The 20,191-nt window shown below is 50.8% G+C and overlaps 2 protein-coding genes across 6 annotated transcripts; both read right to left on the bottom strand.

Annotated features, from left to right (window-relative positions):
* Window positions 1–387: 387 nt before the first annotated feature.
* On the bottom strand, window positions 388–4,862 carry ZDHHC12 (zDHHC palmitoyltransferase 12). 4 transcript variants are annotated; one of them, XM_072985109.2, is made up of 5 exons: window positions 4,629–4,862; window positions 3,433–3,572; window positions 2,627–2,713; window positions 1,832–1,995; window positions 388–1,154 (listed from the first exon to the last, which is right to left on the bottom strand). In XM_072985109.2, the coding sequence occupies exons 1-5, from the start codon at window positions 4,726–4,728 to the stop codon at window positions 842–844; spliced, it is 804 nt and encodes a 267-aa protein (XP_072841210.2). In that variant the 5' UTR covers window positions 4,729–4,862; the 3' UTR covers window positions 388–841. The 4 variants fall into 4 exon arrangements, with proteins under 4 accessions (XP_072841210.2, XP_020650479.3, XP_078238859.1 ...); XM_020794820.3 differs by having other exon boundaries at window positions 1,832–1,998; window positions 4,629–4,858; XM_078382733.1 differs by lacking the exon at window positions 4,629–4,862 and having other exon boundaries at window positions 1,832–1,998; window positions 3,433–4,408.
* Window positions 4,863–6,618: 1,756 nt separating this feature from the next.
* ZER1 (zyg-11 related cell cycle regulator) lies at window positions 6,619–18,634 on the bottom strand. Of its 2 annotated transcripts, none has more exons than XM_072984585.2 (16): window positions 18,399–18,634; window positions 15,622–15,928; window positions 15,183–15,333; window positions 14,482–14,912; window positions 13,592–13,768; window positions 13,070–13,184; window positions 12,757–12,903; window positions 12,309–12,482; window positions 11,645–11,860; window positions 10,833–10,874; window positions 10,090–10,209; window positions 9,886–10,001; window positions 9,240–9,428; window positions 8,879–8,976; window positions 8,657–8,759; window positions 6,619–7,722 (listed from the first exon to the last, which is right to left on the bottom strand). In XM_072984585.2, exons 2-16 carry the CDS (start codon window positions 15,777–15,779, stop codon window positions 7,665–7,667), a joined length of 2,295 nt encoding a protein of 764 aa, XP_072840686.1. In that variant the 5' UTR covers window positions 15,780–15,928; window positions 18,399–18,634; the 3' UTR covers window positions 6,619–7,664. The 2 variants fall into 2 exon arrangements, with proteins under 2 accessions (XP_072840686.1, XP_072840688.1); XM_072984587.2 differs by having other exon boundaries at window positions 15,622–15,790; window positions 18,399–18,524.
* Window positions 18,635–20,191: the final 1,557 nt, after the last annotated feature.

Raw genomic sequence — 20,191 nt, 5'->3', positions numbered from 1 at the left:
GAGGGGATTAAAATACAGTGCCTTATCATCTGCAGGATCAGTGTCCGCTGATTCAGTTATCCACAGTCAGGAAATATTAAAAATGTTAAAAGAATCCTAGAAACATATATTTCTAAAGGTGAAATTACCAAAACTGGCCACTAGAGGGAGCCAGAGACCACGCTGGGGAGAGTGTTCACTATCATCCACATTTTTCAGCATCCACGGAGGGGTTGTATGTGGACTTGAAAATGATCTCTCTGGATTCATTCATCCAGGCAGTGGATCTCTGGATGCTGACCCAGCAGATGGGGAGGGGGCCCTACTGTGTCTGCCGGAGGGCTCAAAGTTTAGAAAACTGTTTCTCTGCCTTTTCTGTACGTCATCTAAAGGCTTCTTGTCCAGGAATTTGAAACACAAAATCAAAACTTTTAATTGAAATTACACTTTAACAGAACCGAGAAAGCCGGCGTCTTTAGCTCATAGATTAGTAAAAATGTCAGTTAAAATGTCTTTACGAGACCTTGTGGTCCTCTCGGTGGAGTACTTTAAGGTTATGGCTGGTTAAAGGCAAAGGAGAACCAATCTCTCCCGCGGAACCAGAGTTTTGACAGCTCCCCCAGCCAGGCTTCCGACCGATGGCTTCCGTTACTGGAGACTCCTTCCCGTGAAACCGGGTGCTGGGTGCGAATCCCGGGCTGGATTGCAGTTTGCCCTTCATGCCAGATCGGAGTTGAGAACGTTTGTCCGCAAGCTGGCAAAACCAGGCGTGTTCTCTCCCTCTTCGCTCTGAAAAATGCAGCCCTTGCTTTCAGACTCGTTTCGCTTGGGTGTCATTTTTTTGGGGGGGCGTGCATTGGCATCACACCATGCTGCCCCCCTCCCGGAGGTACAGGCTCTCCCACGCGATGAGCCGGCCGGCGCAGAAGAACCTCCAGAGGTTGAGAAGGACCCCCTGGTCGAAAGGGTTCTCCACCTCGCACTGCCTCAGGTAGGAGATGCGGTGGCGGGACATGAACTCCCAGGTGGTCGTGTTGCACGAGGCCAGGTAGAGGTGCGAGACCAGCAGGAGGACCGCCACCACCGTGCAGACGACAATCACCAGGAAGGAGAGGAGCAAGATGCTGTTGCGCTGAAGCCACGCCCAGGAGAACTGCTCGAAATGAAGGCCAGACCTTTGTAAAAAAATTAAGTAAACAAACACTGGGATTTATTATTATTATTTTTTAAGGTGGCCCTGGAGTTCTTATGCACCTTGGACCTGGGGTAAGAAACGCACCCTGCTCTTGATGTGGCTGGATTACAGCTCCCATCATTCTTCACCACGGCTTGTCAGTGCCCGTGGAGGCTTGCTGACACCCACCTTTGCAGGGGGTGGCCAAGCCGCTCTGGCTTCTAATCCAAACTTTGCTTTCGAAACGGTTGGACCGTGACCCTCCAAAATAGGTCCAGACGTCTTTGACGTCTGAGTGAAAAACTGGAGTGGATTTTTTCCCTGTAGAATCAGAGCGACCAGCCACTGCAGAGAATGATAAACCAGTGGGGAGTTTTTGCAACCTTGCAGGCTGTCTTTAGCGGGTTTGGCTGCGAGGGGCCTTCCTTAGCTGGAGTGACTGCCCATCTATCCAATCGTTCCTTCTTTTCCTCTGCATTGAAAGCAAGCCCCGCCTCTCTGCTCAGTGCTTTCGAGGTCGGTCCATTCAGTACCCAGTTTGTGTGTGTGTGTGTAATGTTTAGCAACACTGCCTGCTTTTTGTTGTGGTAGTGGTTAAGTTATTGAGACAGAAAGTTGCCGGCGAAGGAGACAAAAGGGGTGGACGGGTCGGGGGGATCTTGAAGCTGTTCTACTTACCAAGCCTCCAGCAGAGCCCAGAGAAGCACCACGAGCTGAACAGCCAAATAGATGATGAAAAGGGGATGATTTCGCTCGCCGATGCAGTTCTTCACCCAGGGGCAGTGGTGGTCATAGCGGCGGATGCAGTGCTGGCAGGTTTGGCAGTGCTTGGCCCGCATGGGCTGCTAAAGGTGAGAGGACAGAGGAGGGAAAATTGTGTCCACTTCACCGAAAGATCCCCCCTGCTGACAGAAACCAGTTTTCCTATTGCTTTTTAACTTAAAAAGAGATTTTTATGTCATTTTAGACTGACTGGTGGGTGTTACTACAGTAGGACCCCCGTATCCACAGGATCGGTATCCGCTGATTCACTTATCCACTGCCTAACACACACCGCTCCCTGAATATACATTTATACATCTTTTCAGAGTGTATTGACCAGAACTGGCCATTAGAGGGAGCCAGAGTCCCTGCAATGTAATTAGGGTTCAGTACTTCCACGTTTTTCGGTATCCACGGGATGAGACTTGGAACCGATCCCCTGATAAATTATCGTTTTTAATAACGTCAGCCGCTTTGGGTTCTTTTTGAAGAGAAAGGAAGAGGGGGAAATATCTTTTAAATAAATCAACAAAATAAACGTCAACTCTCAAGAGGATGCGATGAAGCAGTCCTGGCTAACCGAAGGGACCGAATTGAATTTCCTGGCAATGTTTTTGCGGGCCCGGCCCCCACGTCACGGGCTTTTCCGGACCCCGTTCTGGATTTCCGTCAAAGCCCCCCCCCCCCGTGTCTCCCTCATGAAAAGTCTACCTTCAACATGCAGTAGCCGCAGCGCCTCAGCCGGAGGGTCGGGACGGCCGGAGAGAGCATGGATTTCTGTTCTTCCCTCGTCGACCCCTACAAAAAACGGAAAACGACCGCATGGGTGGGTGGGAATAAGGCGTAGATCTGAAAAACTTTATCTAGGACCCCCATATCGCTTGGGGGCTGCTCCCACACCCCCGGACGTGGACGCTGAAAAGACACAATACAGAAGTACCGTATATTTTTAAAAACTTCTATTTATTTTTAAAACTCTATTGTTCATTCGTTCATTTAAAATGTTTTTAACCCGGCCTTTCTCCCTTAAAAGGACTCCATGCAGCCTTAAAAAGCAGTATCCAAAGCAAGCAAGAGGGAGGAGGCAAATACTTTAAAATAAAATAAAAACCAGACACAAGCCCCATAGATTCAAAAGCGACACGAAAACACATTCGAAGCAGAAAAGGCACAACTGTCCATCTTAAAACCCCACCCAGGCAGCCCCGTGAATTAAGGGAAAACCTGCCTGAAGATAAAGATCTTGGCCTGCTGGTGGAAGCAGAACCGAGATGGGGCGCAGGCTGGTCTCCCGTGGCAGGGAGTTCCACAGTCTCTGGGAGGAGCAGCCACCGAGAAGGCCCTCCTCTCTCGGGTCCCCACCAAGCCCAGCTGTGAGGATGATGGGAACGACAGGAAGGCCACCCCAGAGGATCCTAAAGGGAGACGCGGTCTTTGAGATAGTGTGGATCAAAGCCGCTTATAGGGTTTGTTTGTTTTTTTGATATATGAAAATCCGCAAGCCAAGCCATCTCTACCTTCTCGCCGTCTTGATCCTGCTCCACGTAGCCAGGATCCATGAGGGACACGGCAAAGTAGAGAACGGTGGAGAAGAAAATCAACGTGACAAACAGCAGTGGCTGAAGGAGCTCCCCTCGCTCTACCTCCCTCTGCAAATCTGGAAAAAAAGGGGGAAATATTAAAAATAATAAATCAAAGAGAAATAAGATGGTAGCGAGCAGGAAAGCAAGTTCGTGGAAGAGATCTCGGAACGGCTTCGGTCCAAGGTCAGGTCTGTTGATGATGATCGTCAGGATCACCGAGAGAAGGCTTTCTGATGATTGTGGATGATTGTGCCCCATCAGGGGGTCCCGGATCAAATCAAGCCAGAACTTTTTTCCCCCCGTTGGGACAAATGCCGGATCCGAGGCTTGTCCTCCTTGGGGCCCATCCGGGAGAAGGAAAGACGCTTCTCTCGAGGCGCCAGACCATAATATACGCCAAGGAACTCTGCAAAGTTACGTCACAAAAGGAGCAAACAGACAAATAAAAATACACAGCCTTGGAAGTAAAGGACCAGCCAAATCACGTTGCCAATCGATAAACGAATAACGGATTATTTCAAGTAACGAATGTATACGATATATAAATAACGTATAATTTTAAGTAACAAATACTGTATGCAACTAATGTAGCCAGCAGAAATAAATAATGAAGTAGGCGACAGATACTTAAAATTATACGTTATTTATATAACATGTATGCAACTAATGTAGCCAGAAGAAATGATGAAGTAGCTGACAGATATATAAATAACATATAATTTTAAGTAACATGCATGCAGCTAATGTAGCCAGCAGAAATAAAGAATGAATTATCTTAAATAGCAGGGAACTAATGTAGCCGACAGATTAAAAAATAAGTTATTTTAACAGGCAACGAAGGTAGCCAAAGAATAACTAAATTCTTCAAAAGTAACGTACTGAACGGATCGTTCCTGTAAGTAACCAAGAAAAAAAGGCAAGGTCTGAAAGCGGGAGGAGGAGGAAGCTCATGGGGGTGTAAGGAGGGCATCATCCTAACGAAACCTTCTGGCCTGGGGGGGGGGCGTGGGATCCGTTTCTCCACAGAGGGAATGCTGATGGACCACTACTCCCATCGTCCTCTGGCTGGCTGGGGGGTGGGGGTGGCGAATGGGAGTTGTAGTCCGACTCAGTCTTGGGGGGGTTCCTACCTGTGGGGTGGAGGAAGAGGGCCAGGGCGATCCCCCAGCTGAGCCCCGTCTGCGCCCCCCGCACCAGCCACCCGCCCTCCCAGGCCGCCCGAAGCCGCATCCTTCGCCCGCCTGGGAGAGCCTCCAGCGCCAGGAGCAGCCGCCGCCTTTGATCTCCGCCGCCGCCTTTGATCTCCCTCCCCCTGGCTACAATGTTGCCAATAGCGGAAGCGCTGGAGCCCCGCCTCCTCTCGGAACGGAAGAGCGGATTGGCTGCGAAGCGGGGGAGGGTTTGCCCTGGCGAAAAAAGGAGGCGGGCCCGGCGGGGAGGGCGCTCCGGGATTGGCCAGGGGGAATGGGCCAATCGCCGCCCGTTCCAAGGAGGAAAAAGTATGGGAAAAGAAAAAAAAACCGTCGAGGAATCCTGTGGAGCCTGGAAGGTGGGCGCCGCGGGAAAGATGCAGGTGGGGAAGTTCCCATCCGCGGGACCGGCATCCGCGGATTCATTCCCCCCTACACTGCCTAGGAATATTCAAATAGACTGAAAAGGCGTATTTATAGTGTATGGGTTTTGTATTTACTCGGAGTGGCCACTGGAGGGAGCCAGAGAGAGGGTGCTCAGAAGGGGTTTCCCATCCCCTTCCTTTGGGGGGCGCCCTTGGACTCTGCAGCTTCCCCTGGAGGCCCAGCGGGGGGAATGGCGCCCTGAACCTCTGGTTCTGCAGCCAGATGCTGAAACCACTCAGCCAGCCAGCCAGCCGGCTCCTTCCGAAGGGCTGCTTATTTCACCCTCCCTGGAACTCAGACCCTAAAAAGGGTGAGGTTTCCTCGAACCCAGACCCCCCCACACCCTTCCTGGGATCGGTTTTGCGCTTGGCTTTTAGGAGGCCGTCGCCGAAGGGTGCTGTGTTTGTTCAAACCGTTGCATTTGGTTCTCCGACGAGAGCGGGCAATCCTGAACTCGGAACGGAACCGCCGGCCCGGCAGGCGGGTCTCGCAACCGGGCAGATGGTCTTCAATGGGGCTCGCTCCAGCCTCGGCCACGCTCGAGCCTTGCATGTCGCTCCGAAGACCAGTAACCGTGGGAAAACCCATTTATGAGTTTTAAAAATTTTTTTAACTGGTCTTGCAGGACGGTGCGGTGGACCCGGGAGCCGAACCGGGCCCAAGGAGGAAAGACGGAAAAAACTGAGCAGGTTTAAGCCTTGAGAAAAGAAGACGGGAGGGGGGTTGAGAGAGGAGGGAACTCTTCGAATATTTGAAAGGTGGTCCTACAGAGGAGGGCCAGGATCTGTCCTGCATCATCCCAGAGTGTGGGACGTGCAAGGATGGGCTCAAATGATAGGAAGCCAGATTTAGGGTCAATCTTAGGGAAAAAAAAACTTCTCAACTGTCAGAGCTTTACGACAAGGGAACCCATGACCGAGGGAGGGAGTGCGAGCGCTCCCGATGGTGGAGGCCTTCAGAAGAAAACATGACCACCCTCTGCCAAGATCTGCTTGGATCTGGAGTTCTGTCTTGAGCAGAATCCCCCGGGCCAGCCAAAAAACATAACTCTGATTTTTGGAGATACTGATGATAGGGGACCTTGCTCTCTCCTTATCGGGGGCAGAAGGTGATCGTCTGAAATCTAGGAAAGCAAACCGGAAAGGGGAAACTCCCAGGAAAGCGAGTTCTGAAATTTCCGACTGATTTGTTCAGCCCCGGTGGCTCCGAACCTTGGTGACCCCATAGCCGGTCGGTGCCTCCTTGATGCCGGAAACCAGCTCAGGGTGGCCTTCCGGACCACAACTTCCATCCTCCCCAGCCTCCCGTGCAAAGGATGAGGCATGCTGGGGGTTGTAGTCCAACCACCTCCTGGAGGGATCCATTTCGCCCCCGCCATTTAAAATATGCCCTCCAAACCCAGGAACCAACGTGCGCCACAAAATCTCACTGAAGCGAACCAGGGGACCAGAGGGGGAACTGGCCCCTTTCCTTTAGCATCGTACTGACAGAGCAGGAACACCGATTTTCTTTCTTTTTTTTAAACTTTAATGATGTAAAACCTCTTGCCCGTTACATCAGCGGGTGCCTCCAGCCAAAGGGTTTCTTGCTGCCGACCCCCTTCTCTGTGCAAAGAGAGCTGGCTCTCCGCTGCTCTCTGGCGCCACCACTCCGGTTGGTCAGAAGGGGGTATTGCAGTGCTAAATCATGAGGGGCCGGGTTTAGGATACCGGCAGGAGGGTTTCCGTCGGGTTCTCGAAAGCCATCCGGTTCCGTCCCTAGCTGCCCGTTCTGGCTCGCCCTCCGGGCCACACCGATGCGGATATCTGCCGTGGGTATGGAAAGCAGCCGGGAAAAAAGGACCCAAACGTACCGAGTCCGATCCAGAATTAAGCACGTACTCCCTGCGCCGGCGGAAGCGGAAGGATGGCCCTCTTCAAAATAATAGGGAGAAAAGGATTCCCACCCACCCCCAAAAGCCGACAGGCTCCTTCTGTGTGAGCGGGCAAAAGGCAGCTCTGGACCTTTTTTTTGAAATCATTCTCTTTTTTTGGGGGGGGACGGGTACCCCAGGAGAACTGGCAGCAGGGGGGACGATCCCGTTCCCCTTACGAGCCTCGCGCTCAGGTGCGTTTGAGGCTTTTCGTTTTCTCAAAACCAACAAAAAATAAAGGCCCACAAGATAATGCGCCGCCCGTTTCTTTCCGTCTGTTCTTTTCAACACAGAAAACGGGAACGAGCACAGAAAATTCAATTTGTACTTAAAAAAAAAAAACGGGGCCGTGGGGGGGAAGAGAGAAAAAAAATACCTATTTAAAGGGCAAATTGGTGGGTGGATGTTTTGTGCAAAATGGTCCTCCAGCAAATTTTTCTCAGGTGAGTCTTTTCTTCCTTTTCTCCATCTGCTGGGGGTGGTTTTTGAGACGTACACGCACGCACACGCACACAAAATATTCATTAAAGGCTCCTTCCGACAGCTAAGCTGGTGAGACAGTCTGACCCTATATACAGTGAACGGGAGCAATGCTTGTGGATACAGTGTCAGCGGAAAGTCGCGAGTCACGCTCGCCTCTATCTGGACGTGTCCATGTTCTCGTTCATAAAATCGTTGCAGTGTTCTATGACAGTCCTAGAAAAAAAGGGTCAAGAAGGAGAAAAGACACTCAAGGACGCTGCGTTATAAGGAAGGAGATACCCATGGGACTGTCGGTGTTTAATCCTGCCTATAGGGACCTTTCTGAGCTGGGGTGACTGTCAATCAATCCAGCACCAACCAATCGTTCTTTCCCTCCTCTGAACTCAAAGACAGCCCCGCCTCTCTGCTGAGCATCTCTTTTCCCTCTCTTTAGTCTGTCAAAGCCAGTCGTTTGTTTGCTGCTGATCTGTTCACAACCATAAGTAGGGAAACGTCTTTATTCATTCCCCTACAAATGTCTCAGAGGGAGTTACTGATACATCAAGTGCCTGTGAATGAGAAAGGGGTGGACTATCTGAGGGGAACTTGAAGCTATTCTCCTGCGGGGGTCACTGTACTACTCTGGTGTAGCACAAGGTATTTTAGACAGAAATTCAGGACGATGGACCTCTGTTTCCAGGAGAAGACTTGCCACATTTTGTTGGCAGAAACTGGCCGGGGGGGGGGGGGGTTCCAGGCCACAACTTCCATCATCTCCAGCTGCCAGACCAAAGGGTGAGGCATGCTGGGGGTTGTAGTTGGGGACACACTCCTCTCTCCTTATGATGTCTGCCCAGCTTCCTATCTTCTCGCCCCTTGCATACCACTGACTCACAAGACTGGAGTCTCAACTCGCACGCTTTGTAGCTGAGGTGCACTCGCTTTATAGCGGCTAAAGGCACGTCGCGGAATGACTGTAAGCAATAAACTCTCGCGGAATCTCAAGGAGTGCGAAGGACAAAAGGTCAACAGCACTGCCGAGGTGGCTGAAATCTACCAGACTTTTGAGTCTACCGTTGGCAGAAGCCGGAACTTTTTATCTTCGTGTGGCATAATGCGGTAGCAAAACACGGTTCCGTTCCCTACCTCACCGGGAGAGGAAACCTACCGTCCCATTTCCTTTGTTTCAGGGCGTGCCGTGGCCATATTGATCATGTCGGCCAAGAGGACGAGACCTCCTTCTTTGAACAGCAGGGGGCAGTATTTGTCCGCTAGAAACAGAAAGGAGGGGGGGAGAAAGACTTTTCATTTGGTCGCAACTCTTGTATACAATAAGGGTCTCTTTGCCGGCGTCGGCAAGCACGCCACAGCTTCCTCGCGAGGGACTTACGGTAGACGGAAACGAGGTTGTACAGCGCCCACGTCGCCCAGTGCTGGCTGACCGGGGAGATCCTCTGCGGAATGAGTCTAAGGATCGGCTCAAAGGACCTGGAAGGACCGGAGAGGAATTTTTAAAAGGGGGTCAGTAGCTGAACGGGCATTTTTCTGACCCCCTCGGGGTTCCTACATTGGGGCTGCGTGAGAGACCTGAGGATAGAAGAGTGGGCGGGAAGAAGGGGGAACAGCCAGTATTGTGTGCGTGTGTGCATCCATCCATCCATCCATCCATCCATCCATCCATCCATCCATCCATCCATCCATCCATCCATCCATCCATCCATCCTTTAGGCAGAGAGACCAGTGTGCTCAACCTGTAGTTGATGTTCCTCCGGGAATTCACGTCCCAGCGCTGAATCGCGGCCCACATCCTCTCCACCACCTCCTCCCGAGGCGGCTCGGCGATCCCCCAGGCCTCCGGTCCGTCGAACATGATGTGGGAGAGGACCCCGCAGGCGTTGTAAGACACCTCGATCCCGTCGGCTTCGCTGTCCAACAGGTTGCTGTCGGGAAAGGCATCAAAACATGTCTGTCTTTAAACCTCCTGGCCACTATATCCCTTTGGGGAAAACCACAGCAGGTCTCTCCTATCGGCAGAACCGATAACTGCTGATTCACTTATCCACGGGCTGAAAATACTAAATAACGCCCCCCCAGAAATACATATTTATAGATGTATTTCCAGGATGTCTTTTCCAGAACCAGACAATAGGAGCCAGAGAGCATGAAATGCATAGGGTTTACTATTATCCATGTTTTTCAGCATCTGCGGGGCAGAATCGATTCCCCACGGATACAGTGATCCTATGGCACGGCTATTTTTTTAATGTTTCTCTCATGACATATACATTCTGGGGGCCCTCTGAGAAAGTGCTTGGCGTTGAACAGATGCGATGTGTCGCTCACAGCCCTGGGGGTTCCTTTTTTTACCCCTTCAAACTACATCGGCGCGGCGCTCACCTGAACACGGTGATGAACTGGGACGTCATAAGCTGGGGGCGCAGCTCTTGCACCTCCGCGACGTTTCCCAGGAGGCCGAGCATGTTGCGGTGTAGCTCCTGCTTGTTAGGAAACTCCTAAAAGGGGGGAAAGGACAAATCGGAAGAGGAATCAGTCACGGAGCGGATCCGGCTCCCCACGTCCCCGAGCATCCTTGACACGGACCTTCAAGCATTCCAGGAAGAGTTTCATGCCGCTATAGTTGAGGAACATCTCGCAGTTGTTGGGCGTCTCATCGGTGATGTTCCACAAGGCGCTCCAGGAGAACTCCATCACCTGATCGCACTGTAGGAGCAGAAAGAAAGTTAAGGCAAGAGAGATCAGACGGTTTTGCACCTTGTTCTCCCCTCGCTGGGTTGGACGGGAGGTTCTGCGGTGCGTGTTTTACGGTCCTGAAGCTGTCAAAAGCCTCAAAGGCCCGTAGGAGGGTGGGGGAGAAAGCGGCCTTGAAATATTCGTGTGAAACCAGCCCTAACGCCAAGCTGCCGTTTTAATTCTCTAGCAAACGCTATCCATAGCCTGGTCTCTGGATCCCTCTCGTAGCCAGTTCGGGTAACTTCAGCTTTCGAAATGAGTATTTATATGATTTTTCTTTTAATGTTTTTAGACTATGGATAAGTGAATCCGTGGATACTGATCCTGTGGATAAGGGGGTCCTACTGTATTTACTGATGGAGTGAGGGGCTTTTCTCACACACAAAAAATATCTAAGTCTAATCTGGTGGTTCTTCATGTTCCTTGAGCAAACCGTTTACAAAATGAACAAGAATTTGCCAAATGGGGTTCCCCTGAACACAATAGAGGCATGAGATTAAGGCTCTGGAATATTCCAGAGGTCTTTTCTTGACAGGGGCCGAGCGCCCGTTTGCGTGCATGTATAGCAACTACAAAGAAGAACCAAATCTTACCATTTTATCTGCCAGTTTCTTCTGAATCAGCTTCAGCATCGTCTGTTGGCAGAACACGAGAGAGAGAGAGAAAAAAGTGGAAGAAGACAATCTTGGTGGACGTTTTACAACCTCGCCTGCTGCCTGCGGTTGGGGTGACGGGGGGAGGGACCGTTCTGCGCTGGGGCGCCTGTCAATCATCCCAGCACAAACCCATCGTTCTTCCCCCGCCTCTGAATTCAAGCCGAGCTCCGCCTCTCGGCCGGATGCTCTCTTCCCCTCCTTTTCAGTCTGTCGCCAACGGTCTGTCTGTTAGTTTCCCGTTGATCTATTCAACCACTGAAAGTCATGAAATGTTTTTTTATCCTTTCTCCTACAAAGGGTTCAGTCATCAAGAGTGGAAGTCCCCATTCGTGAAAAAAAAAAGGTGGACTCCGAGGCTTTTAAAGTCAGCTGTTTGTTTTGTTTGCTGTTGATCCGTTAGCAACTGTAAGGAATCGTCTTTATTCTTTTTCGCCCTACAGACGTCTCTGAGTGAGTTACTGAGACATCAAGGGCCTGTTAATGAGAAAGGGGTGGACCATCTGGGGGCCTTGAAGCTATTCCCCTCCGGGAGTCTCTGTACTTCTACTCTGCAGCTAAATTTCTCCGCTGTCCCTGGGCAATGTGTGGGGATGGGGGGTGGCTTTGGGGGCAAAAGAGTGAGGAAAAAAAACAACAACACAGGATGAGAGAGAGAGAGAGAGGAACCCCCAGTATAGAAGAAACATGTGCTGGAAAAGGGTTATTGATGGAAAAGTCAGATCAGGCAGGCTTTCCGTTGCTTTTCTCACCATGACAAAGCCCATTTTCCCCACAGCTTCCTTGTGGTCGTTGTCCACCTGGCACACCAAGGCGTTGCAAAGGTGGACCGCGATCCTCTGGATGGACTCGTCCTGCCGTGTTGGGTTCAGGATATTCAGAAGCAGCTCGTTGACCCGACGGTACTGGAATTCCAGTTCCTCCGGGATGCTGAAGTTGCACAGAGTCAGGCAACAGTTCCGTTGCACCTGGGGGGGGGTGGGGAGTTTGACCGAGACAAAGAGAATGTTATTTTCAGCTGCGGCACGGGAGAATACCATTTCCAGTCTGTTTGTGTGTGTTTTTTTACTAGTACGCTTGAATCGCGGGGTGTACATTCAACAGAGAAGCCCCCTACACAATGCCCTGAGACCAACAGCAGGAAGGGGCGTACAAATCAATAAAGTAAAACAAAATAAAGACAGTTATGAGCGAAGGCGTCTTGTAAAGACAGTGACGAGCGAAGGCGTCTTGTAAAGACAGTTATGAGCGAAGGCGTCTTGTAAAGACAGTGACGAGGGAAGTGAAGGAACGTGACCGAAATTAAAAAGGAGGGGAGGGCATGGGATTTAGAAGATGCCTCGAACTGCAAGCAGGACTCCGCAGATGTCGGAATCGAAGCCCATGAACGAGGCGCGACACGGGCGTAATACTCACCGTGACCTCCTGGTACGACTCCATGCCATTCAGGACCACCTGGATGACCTGTCTTCGCAACTTGATGCTTTGCTCCATACGGTACTCTGAGTTGGTGAGGTAGAAGAGGGCGGCGCTCCCGGTCACCTGGATGTTTTTATCGTATTTGTGGCACTTCAGTGCGGTGATCACAAGCTGCGAAAACGGAGCACATCAATTCTGTCGTTTATTATACAATGTTGTTATTTTTATAGTAAAATAAATAGAAACCCAACCCCCTTTGGTCGGATCCTATGGGGGCCTCATAATCTCATGTCGGAAAAGTCGATCGGGAGCTCCTGCCTATGAGCGTTAACCAGATAGAGCCTCCATGTACACAAGCACTCTGCCCTTAAATATGGAGACACCCGGGGGAAGGTAATCTTCTCGCTGGGAAGCTGCTGCTTTCCTCCGGGACGGGCTGCCTCACCTTGAGGGCTCTCAGAAGCTGCTCGCAGCGCTCGATCCGGGCGATGTCGAAAAGGAGGTTGATGGCTCGAGACGTAATTTCCGGCCGGTGTTCTGTGTAGGCCTCGATCGCGTTGAGGACCTGCTCTTCGTTCTTGTCGCCGGTCACCTGAGATCAAGCATGGAGAGATTCAGAAGCAGATGCATAAACATCTGTGGTTCATTAAAACAATGAACACATTTTAATAGTACAAAAGGACCACAGAATCTGCAGAGGATTGGTTCTAAAGCTTTCCCATGGATATTGAAAAATGCGGAAGTCGCCAATGCTATACCTTGTAGGCTGGGATATGGGAGAGGCGGCAGAGAGAGGTTTCAAAGAGGCCCAGGAACTGGAGCGGCCGCTTCAGATTCCTGAACGGGGTGATGCTGCTCTCTTCCGGATTGATGCTGGAGGAGCCGAGGGAGAAAATGAACTTGGTCTAAGAGCTCAGGGTAAGACTTTTGAAAACTAATGGGTTAGGATTACATTTCTAAGGACCACAGATTAGTCCAAGGTGATCAATAATGACTATACAAGAGGACAGCACATAACAACCACAAGTTACCCGGAATTCTGACAGATGACACTTAAGTTTTGCTCGCCTGGGAAAGGCCTAGCTCGGTGACTGAACCCTCCTCATATCTTCCATCAAGCCAGAGGGCAGGAGGCCAGGGTGCAAGACAGGCCACTCAGCACACAGAAACTTATTCTCCGATACCTCCATGGGACTGTGATGTTCCCCTCTGCCCCAATGACTAGGGGTTCCTTTTCCTGAAACCCTTTCACTCGCCTTAACTGGGCCTGCCGCCCTTACCTCGTCTGCCCCACTTTCTCATCCAGGCAGGAGGCAGTGCAGTTTTCGAGCATCGTGTGGCCTGAGATGTCCAGTGAGGTGAGGCTCCCCAGGTTCTCCACGAAGAGGTTGAGCACCCTGCGGGTCAGTTTGAACTTGTAGTAGCTGGACAGGCGGTCCCGGGAGATATCTAAGTGCCTACGAAGGACCACAGAGGGAACAACCAGTCACCCTTCCGAGCACATGCGAATAATGAAAGTAAGCGTCTGGATTAACAACTTTGCACACAACGAAGGTAATTTATTTGCTATTGTCCAGCTTTCAGTATCCATGGGAGGGGGGCTTGGAACCAATACCCCATGGATGCGGGGCTCTTACTGTACAGAGATTTGCATTTCTCCCTTTACCAAAACAAAATGGAATTATAAGCTGTCAACCCCAGCTAGCCCCTGGACTTTCTAAGGTCCCCTTTGCCACCACTGCCCCAGCCGTTCAAAATACATTTTTTCTTTCAAAATAGTTCCTTTTCAAAAAAAGGAAATCTTGCTCTCGTGACCTCTTGTGGCCCCTTTAAAAAACAATGACAATATGGGGGGAAGCGAATGCAGGGAGGCCAGGCGGACTGTTCCCCAAACTTGTTCAACAGCCTCTAAAAGGGATAGGAAGCTCTTTGGGGGGGGGGCATGCAAGGGGACGAAAATGCTTTGGAGCCAGAGAGGGCTGGAGGACACAGAAGGCGACATTTCGGGGTCCCTGGGGGACCCCAGGAAGCCCCAAATTCATTCAATATCTGATGGGCGTTGGGCTGATCCAACATAACTCTGAGGTTCTTGATTCCGTCATGGAATTCTAGGGTGGGTGAAGAAGACCCCACCGGAAGGGGCACACCTGTTGGACAACGGCCTGCTGACCTGAGCTTACGCAGCTGGGCCACGGCCTGAATGTGCTCCTCACAGAGGTCCATGTTGTAAAGCACTAGCGAAACCAAGCTGTTCTTCCACTGGGTCAGGAAGAGGAGGTCGTTGAGCTGGATGGCGGAGAGGTCCAAGGCGGCCAGAGAGGTCAGGGGCCGGAGCAGGCTCTCCACGTCCACCCCTTCGGTCATCCGGCCCAGGTTGAGGAAACGGAGGCGACGGAAGCCCTCAAAGGTGAAGTCTTTGACCAGGACCTGGCGGGTGGGGTTGAAGTCGTCCTCGCAGCCCCCGGGGTTCTCCTCCTCGTAGAAGAGGTTGGTGCAGCCGAAGAGGCTGAGCGAGACCAGGGTGGGGCTGAAGCTCCCTAAAGTCTGGAGGCTCTTCGCCGTCAGCTTCTCGCAGTTGGTCAGGAAAAGTTCCACCAGGTCCTGCGAAACGAGATCCGCGGAATTGGGGGGGAAAACAAAAACAAAGCAAAAGGCAGTGGGGTGTAGTGGCTGGGGGGTGGTGGTTCAAACGCACAAAGGGGAGAACAAGCAAGCTTTGGGGCACACGCACATCGAGGGACATATGCACGCACATCGAGGGACGCATGCACGCACATCGAGGGACGCATGCACGCACATCGAGGGACGCATGCACGCACATCGAGGGATCCCTTCACGGTGGGGGACGGGGGAGACCCACGTAAGCCTTACCTGCTTCCGAAGGGCTTCCAGGTCCTGATCCTGCACCACGTCCTCCCGCAAACGGATCCGGGCCAGCCGGGTGCTTCGGGGATCCGAGAAGAGGGTGAAAAAATTCTCGTTGTGCTCGAACAGGCTGTCGGCGTTGAGCAGCTCCACGTAGCTACGGGGACAGGAGAAGTTGTCAAAGGCACTGTCAAGGTGCCGTCAAGGGTGTGTGTGTGTGTGTTATGGCTTTTCACCTTTTGCTGGTGAGCAGGTTTAGGTTTGAGAAAAGAAATGGAAAAACTTTGTTACCCATGGACCTCACAGTTCATTGGAAGGATACGATTTAGCTGGGCAGAAAATGGCGGCCTAAGTTTTCTTGCGGTACAGAAGGATAGGATATGGCTTCTGCCGTAAAAACTGGGTTGGGAGTACCCTAAATGAAATGCACACATAAACCACTTACTCATTGACGAGTCTGTCACAGATCTCACTGGGCAGGAAAATGTCCGGGTGAAGACGGAGCGTCTCGTTATCCAGCAGGTAACAGAGGGTCCCCTCCAGATTGTGGAGGCAGTAATCTGTGCATAGCGTCATCAACGATTCCGGGCTGTCGGAGGCCATTTTGAATGGCACTGGAAAAGGGAGAAGGGGGAGCAAGGGAGAGGGGGGGACACACACACGTGAGGCTTCTTTTTGGATCGGACCTCCTCTCGCCTTGCCTTGCTCCAAGGAAGAACTCTTGAGCAGACTTCCGAACAAGATCAGCACCACTGCAGGGAGATGAGAGGGGAAAAGAAGATCAATTTGCTATTTTTCAGATTATTATTAGGGCGAACCTTCACATGACTTCCCAATGTACGGATGGAAGTCACCCCTGGCTTTGGCAGTCTCCACGCTGAGGAACAGTTTGGTGGAGATTTAAAAACAACAACATAATATTCCCGCAGCTGGAGCCAAAAAAGGGAAGGAAAGAGGACAAGCCAAAAGAGCTGACCACGATCTATGGGTGGCCACACTGGCTAGCCCATTGGCCTGGCAGGTGGGCTAGGAAAAAAAACAACACAATTATTCCCAGTCGGGGACGAGAGAGCACCGGGGGGGGGGGGGAAGAGTGAGACAAACCTCTCTTGTAAAAACGAGGGAAGTGCTTAGTCATTCTGGCAGTGCTGAGGCCGATCACCAGAAATGCAGAATGTCAGGAGAGGAAAATAACACAAATGGAATATACATGCCCTTAGCATCGGAATACACTATTCTATTGACTCCCGGTCTTTAATGTCTGGATGCAGACATCCTTTCCACTGAAATGAAGGTGTGTTACTTCCGTATTTTGCAATATGGGATCAGAGTCTTGGGTTGGTGGGTTCATTGGCTTCTGCTTAGGTTAATAAGATTAAATTTTCTACTTTCCCCTAAGCCCTCGGTCCTGTATTGGATCCGGGAGATGCCACAAAAACAGTTAAATTCAAGCTGGACGTTGTATCTCCTGATTTATATTTCTTAACAACAGTACGTGGAGAGATAACTGTCTTGTGATCAGCCTTATTTCCAATTCTGATTGTATTATTATCCAATTCCGGAGCTTTTATGCCTCCCTTCCAATATGAGATAACACCGTAAGCCCTGTTAAAATCACTAGATCGTAGGCGACGCCTTGCTTAAATCGGCCCGTAAGAAATCTACCTATTATCCTCTGAACCTCTGGTAAGTAATCTCAAACATTTACGGTACTTTTCTCTCTCTCTAAAAGTGTCCATGAATGCAGGATTGATAGGAAACGCCTGGCCATAAAATTCAGGAAAGAGCAGGGCAAGCCGGAGAAAGAAAAAAATCAAGCTATATCTGAACATTCGTGCAATCTTTATAGTCTTGGTTGTTTGAGAACTACCCTGTCAATTTTGATTTCGCTTTCTGAAAACACATCAAACAAGACTTTGATCGCAATATATCGGGAGCTTTAATCTTTAAATAAAATTTGAAAAAGAAATTCAAAAAACCCATTAGCCTCTTAAGTACTACGTTAAGTATGGTTAAAGAAACAAAAAGCCATTATACTGTGCTGCTTTATTTAACTAAAACTGTCTTAGCGTTTGTCTGGAGTACAGGGATTTTGATAAGAGTAAGTAACAAAAAATCTTCCAAATAATCGTGATTAACCTGTTTAACTGGAGTTTGTTCGCCTTCCAGGGCCTTCACTAAAACACGAGTTTCAAGAACTCAAATAATTGCTGATTTTTTTTCCTAATAGATAATTATAAAACTAAGTTGACTGTTTTTCAAAATACAGTAGGAACCTCGTATTTGCGGAGAATCGGTTCCAAGCCCCACCTCCCAGAAATGCTGAAAAATGCGGATTACGGCAAACGCAATCCCTAGCGTGGTCTCCGGCTCTCTCTAGGACTCAGTCCCGGTCACTTCATCTTTAGAAATAAATAAATGGCGTCTGTTCAAATTTCAGATCTGAGTGTTTCGTTTGATGGGATTTCAGCCCCCAAAATCCAGATCCATAAGGGGGGGGGGACAACTTCTCCCGAAGCATGAACTCCTCCAGAAATTTTAGAAGGGCAAATAAGTTTAAAAAAAGATTGTATGGGAATAAGAAGAACGGCTGGAGAGCTCAGTGGCTTAGCTCTCTCCGGCTAGAGGTTGGGAGTTCGAATCCGCCCCCCACCCCCCAAACTGGGCCTCCTTGACAGGGGCTGGGCTGGATGATCTCCCAGGGTCCCCTTCCAACTCATGCCGTTTATTATAAATTTATTTCATACATTTTATTGTAAAATTAACGCGGCTAACCCTGCCCCTCTGATCCAAGGGCTCAGGATTCTCGGTGGGTTTTCCTCCGCCCTTCTTGGTGCCCGGGCGGTGGGTGGGGGATCACCAAGGTGGAGGGTGTCCATGAAGAAAAGGCATGCACACACACACAAACACACACACAAACACACACACACACAGAGACAAGGGGGCCTCATGGTCCTGATTCCCCCCCTGGGCACCCTTTGCCCACCTTCAGGGCCCCCAGGTGGGCATTGGAGCGAATGGGGGGGGGAATTCAAGGCAGGATCGCCTCCTCCTCCTCCTTGGCCCTTTTCTGGAGAGAGGATGATGGGGCGCTCCCCGAGGACCCTTCCACCCCCTTTCTCCCCCCCCACTTCCAGCCCCCCCAGCAGGATGATGACCGCCCCCCCAGAGCCATCGGGCCTCTCGCTCACCTTCTCCCCATCCCTCGCCCCTTCCGCTCACCTGGTTCCCCGGCTCTCCCTCCCTGCTTGGCCTGGGGGTTGCGGGGGGGAAGGAAAAAAAGGAAAAAGGTCCGTCTCGCAGCTGCTTCCGGTTCCGGTGGGAGGGAAGAAGGGCCAAGGAGGTGTGGGGGGGGTCCCTAAGTCTCCACCGGGGTCCGCTGCTCTCCCCCCCTTTCGCCGCCCCCCCCCACTCGCCCAGGACCGCAGGCGCCGCTGTCAACAAATCGTGGCGTCACTTCCGGCAACAGGTTGGGTTTTCCCCCCTCCTCTCTATGGGGAAGGGAGAGAGGCGTCCGTCTTTTTTTTCCTTCCCCCGCCGCCACGGAAACAAGCGAGGGGAGAAAAGGGTTCCGGGAACTTCCTGGTCCCCCCCTCCAGAGATCCGAAAAGCTGACCCGGAGGCTTCGATTGGGGGGGGGGGGGGGAAGCAACCGGCCCTGCTGCTCTCAGAGCTTGGGAGTGGGGCTTTCCGGGGGGGGGGGAGAGGGTGGACTACAACTCCCAGAATCCCCAACTGGCAGGCTGTAAGATGGCCGGTTCCCAGAATCCCCTGCGGGCAGGGTCTAAGATGGCCGGCTCCCAGAATCCCCTGCAAACAGGGTCTAAGATGGCCGGTTCCCAGAATCCTCTGCGGGCAGGGTCTAAGATGGCCGGTTCCCAGAATCCTCTGCGGGCAGGGTCTAAGATGGCCGGTTCCCAGAATCCCCTGCAGGCAGGGTCTAAGATGGCCGGTTCCCAGAATCCCCTGCAGGCAGGGTCTAAGATGGTCGGCTCCCAGAATCCCCTGCGGGCAGGGTCTAAGATGGCCATCTTTGGGGATTCTGGAAGTTGGCCATCTTAGACACTGGAAGTGTCTAAGTTATCCTCCAATAATAACAACAACAACAACACTTTCTTCACATTCTCTTGGTTTATTCAGGTTTTAATGATAATAACCTATAATTTTTATGTATATGCCTTTTCTAATTGTCTGGGAGGGGTATTTAGATACCATCTTGCATCTTGTTGCTTTGAATCCATTTTTGGTGTGATTTTCCTTACCGTTTTTTTAATGTAGTTTTAATTTTTCTACTTAGTGTTTAGCCGTTAGCTATCGTCTTTTCATGACGGTAAGCCGCCTGGCATTCTTTTTAAGAAAAAAAAAAGTGGAGGAAAAATATTTTAAATAGGTAACAAATAATAATAATAATAATTGCTGCCTGTCGGCCGGGTTTTCCTTGTATTGGAAGAAAGGCGGGAATATAAATAAATAAACCATACAAATTAAATATATGATGTAGATTGGAACCACAATCATATATTAGGCACCAATGTAACCTGCCTTATCTACATGACACCCCACCATGATGATGATGTGAAATGTCCAAATTAGATTATTCACTAATTGACTGGGCTGGAGAGCCATAGAGTTAATTGTGTGCAGTTCCCCCCCCCCCAAGTGCAAAATCGAACAGGATTGTTACACATTCATTGCTAATTGTTTGCTGCCCTTCGATGACTCCCAAAATCTGCTGCCTGAGGCAGAGCGAGCCTGGCTAGCAAACAGAAGGAGGCCTTGGCCTCGGGCGGCGGCATGCCTGGGGCAGGCAATAATAAGGGGGGGGGAAAGAATCGTAAAGCTATTAAAGGTGCAATTATGCTTTTCCTGCCGGCAAAGGATAGCAAAGCGTTTGTCTTGCTTTAGGGCAGAGCTGGACTCTTTTGGGGGGAGATCTGGGGGGGGTCCTTTTCTCTACTCCGGAGGAAACCCCCCCCCAAATGGTGGTGGTGGGGAAACCCAACAAATTTTATTAG

This window comes from Pogona vitticeps, chromosome ZW-PAR (genome assembly GCF_051106095.1).
Source record: "Pogona vitticeps strain Pit_001003342236 chromosome ZW-PAR, PviZW2.1, whole genome shotgun sequence".
NCBI lineage: Eukaryota > Metazoa > Chordata > Lepidosauria > Squamata > Agamidae > Pogona > Pogona vitticeps.
This window is presented reverse-complemented; position numbering and strand designations above follow the sequence as displayed.

Coding starts and splice junctions, on each gene's coding strand:
- ZER1 (XM_072984585.2), bottom strand. CDS start 15,779: ATGGCCTCCGACAGCCCGGAATCGTTGATGACGCTATGCACAGATTAC. Junction 13,769..14,481: donor GCCCAGCTGCGTAAGCTCAG/GTCAGCAGGCCG, acceptor GGTCCTTCGTAG/GCACTTAGATATCTCCCGGG. Junction 10,210..10,832: donor AGAAACTGGCAGATAAAATG/GTAAGATTTGGT, acceptor CTGCTCCTACAG/TGCGATCAGGTGATGGAGTT.
- ZDHHC12 (XM_078382733.1), bottom strand. CDS start 3,756: ATGGGGCACAATCATCCACAATCATCAGAAAGCCTTCTCTCGGTGATC. Junction 2,714..3,432: donor AGGATCAAGACGGCGAGAAG/GTAGAGATGGCT, acceptor CGTTTTTTGTAG/GGGTCGACGAGGGAAGAACA. Junction 1,999..2,626: donor GCGGCTACTGCATGTTGAAG/GTAGACTTTTCA, acceptor TCTCACCTTTAG/CAGCCCATGCGGGCCAAGCA.